The following is a 2,885-nucleotide window of genomic DNA, read 5'->3' on the forward strand; positions in this document are numbered from 1 at the left end:
TCTAACCATCCAGTAATCTGCCTTATTTTGGGAGAAGAGCCTCTCATGATCTGCTCTGAGAGGTTGGAACTTCTTCAAGAGATTAAAAAAAAATGAATGTCCGGCACTATCAATATAGTACAAAGCCAATTAATCAAGTTATATATACATAGATTAATTGGGGGTTAAATTGTTATCATATGCAGGTACTTGCACAGTGTTATCAATATAGTACTTATCTTACTGCAACTTGATAAGAGTATTTACAATTATAATTAACCAAGATCACCTTTTTGGAAGTGTAGCAAGCTAAGGAAACCCACAGTACACAGTTCTAGAGTTTCTGATCAAATTCCTCCAAATTAGGCTCATAGAAATGAAGAACAGAGCAGTAACTTTTTAAGCATAGAGCAAATTAACTAGCTAATAATTAATATGAGCAAGATATCATCAAGAAAATAATTCATCTCACTGTTACACATGCAGTTGCTGAAGCTATATACGCAGCTGCTCCAAACATTGCCTGATCTTGATCAGTTGGCGTCGTCGCCGTCGCCGTCGTCAGTGCTAGCTTAGCCTTTCTCCAATTCAGATTGGCTCGAGCTCACAACCCAAGATCCAAGGAGCACATCTTCTTCCCCGCCGTCGACGACGACGTCGAGGACGACGGCGAGGGGAGCTGCAGGAGAGACGACGCTGCCGTCCGGCTCGCCGCTCCGGCGATGTCGTCGTCGTCGTCCATGGCCGCCGGGCAGTCGAGGTTCACCCCGAACAGCCGGACACGCTTCGGCCTTGTCGTCGTCGCCGCCTCCTGCACCGCCGAGGCGGCCGCGACGTGCACCGGCACCGACTTGAGCACCACAGCGGCCGGCACCTGCGGCCGGAGGAACAGCACGTGGCGGCTGGACGCCGGGGTGGAGCCGCCGCCGTAGCCGTAGCCGTAGCCGTAGCCGTAGCCGCCGCCATAGGCGGTGGTGTAGTCTCGCCACGGGCAAAGGGGCACGGACGGGAGCGGCGGGTGGTGTCGCTGATGATGGTGGTGCGAGTGCGACGGCGGCGCCGCCGTCGGCGGGAACATGAAGCTGCCGGCGTCCTGGCGGCGGCGGCGGAAGTCGATGAAGAGGCGGCCGCGGGCGGCGTCGCCGAGGCCGCGGCCGAACGACACGGTGTCGCCGGCGCCGAGGCGCTTCTCCTTGACGAAGCGGCTCCACCCTTTGGTCATCACGTAGCTCTGGCTGCTGTTCCAGTACGAGTACCGGAACCTCCACGCCTTCCCCGTCCTGTCCTCGAAGCTCAGCACCAGCCCCTTCCCCCCGCCGCCGCCACCGCCGCCACCACCGCCGCCGCCGGCGCCCGCCGCGGCGTCGAGCGGGAAGTACCTCTCGGCGTGCTGCTTGGGGATGACCAATCGGTTCAGCTTCCCCACGTCGCTCGGCGTCACGACCTTCTCAAACATGTGCTCCTTCTCCACCACCGCCCACGCCGCCGCCCCCCTCTCGGAATCCTCCTCACCGCCGGCGACCCTCGTCGGCGGCGAAATTGGGGTGAACTCCATAGCTAGGCTACCTAAGCTCGCGTGCTCCTCCTCCTACCAAAGCTGTTGACTTTGACTAGTATGCTAATTCCGGGAGCTAAGTTGGGATGATATATGAAACAGTGTACTCTCTGCTACTACTATTTTTGGAGACTTGGATTAGGGTTATATATATATATCACCTTATTATAACATGGAGATCGAGTCTCCTTTAAGTAGTGGATGTTTTTCTTGGGGAGGAATAACAATACTACTACTACTAAATTGGTTCTAATTAATATATGGAGATCAATGAAGGGAAGATACTCAAGCTAGGAAGAAATGGAAGCTACCTACCTACCTTAGCTTAATTGGCTCTCTCTCTCTTGATAATATAGCACTGCATGTGGCACTGTGAATTAGGGGTGTCTCTAGATTGGTGTATATATGAGAGCTAGCATGGAGTATGAATGTATGTGTAACTAGGCACCCAGACTACCAGAGAGAGTGTGTGTGTGTATGAGGTTGCTATGGAAGGAGAAGAAGATGGCAACTATGTACACACACAACACAAGCACAGGTAGGTATATAGCCACCAAGTAGCTTTCTCAAGGAGGGGAAAGGAGAAGAAGAGAAGAAGAAGAAAGTGCAATGCAAGCTGAGAGAGGGATCTAGCTCTAGCTACTAGCTAAGCTAGGTATATAGCTACTAGGTACTATAGCTTAGCTATGAGAGGAGGTGTGGGGCCCACAGGGGCTACTAATGATATTGGGTTTGAGAGAGAAGAGAGATCATGTGAGCATGTCCCTCTCAAGCCCTGCTGCTAGCAGCTGGGTGTCATGGATGGATGGATGTGTGATTCTGATTGGCTCTAGCACTCTTAAACAATTTTGTGCCGACCACATTTGCATCAAAAATCTATGTCAGCATCAGTAAACCATGCATGGTGTGAAGAGAAAATAAAACTAATTAGGGTATTTTTAAGCTTTTGACCGGCCAGAGAAGCTAGCTTTGATCGATATATATCCTCACTCATAGTACTTCATGCATGCAACCCCCTGCTCCTGCTGTGTACTAGTAGTGATAACTGCTAGTACTAACTCATTAGAGGGCCCCAAGCTTAGATTAGATTATAGTATTAGTTAGGCAAGGGTGTGATGAGCTCCATAATTAACTGGGCCAGCTGATTGGCCAGAAAGAGGCAATTGTACTACCCATGAGCAGTACTGGAAGCAGGGGGATAATGCAATATTATATTTCATGTGTGTGGTAACACCTGATCCCATTGGTTTTAAGAGTTGAAAACTGAATTGAGATGCTTTGGGCTCTTCATCAACAATGTTTTGAATTGAGTTGTTTAATGTACTATGTCCATATTTGCCGTATGCATTAC

At 50.4% G+C, this 2,885-nt stretch overlaps 1 protein-coding gene across 1 annotated transcript; it reads right to left on the bottom strand.

Annotated features, from left to right (window-relative positions):
* Positions 1-251: 251 nt before the first annotated feature.
* On the bottom strand, positions 252-2,014 carry LOC127753137 (putative B3 domain-containing protein Os10g0537100). Its single transcript, XM_052278608.1, has one exon. The coding sequence runs from the start codon at positions 1,532-1,534 to the stop codon at positions 584-586; it is 951 nt and encodes a 316-aa protein (XP_052134568.1). The 5' UTR covers positions 1,535-2,014; the 3' UTR covers positions 252-583.
* Positions 2,015-2,885: the final 871 nt, after the last annotated feature.

The sequence above is a fragment of the Oryza glaberrima genome, chromosome 10, assembly GCF_000147395.1.
Source record: "Oryza glaberrima chromosome 10, OglaRS2, whole genome shotgun sequence".
NCBI lineage: Eukaryota > Viridiplantae > Streptophyta > Magnoliopsida > Poales > Poaceae > Oryza > Oryza glaberrima.

Excerpts from the sequence above, each read along its gene's own strand:
- LOC127753137 (XM_052278608.1), bottom strand. The coding sequence starts at position 1,534 with ATGGAGTTCACCCCAATTTCGCCGCCGACGAGGGTCGCCGGCGGTGAG.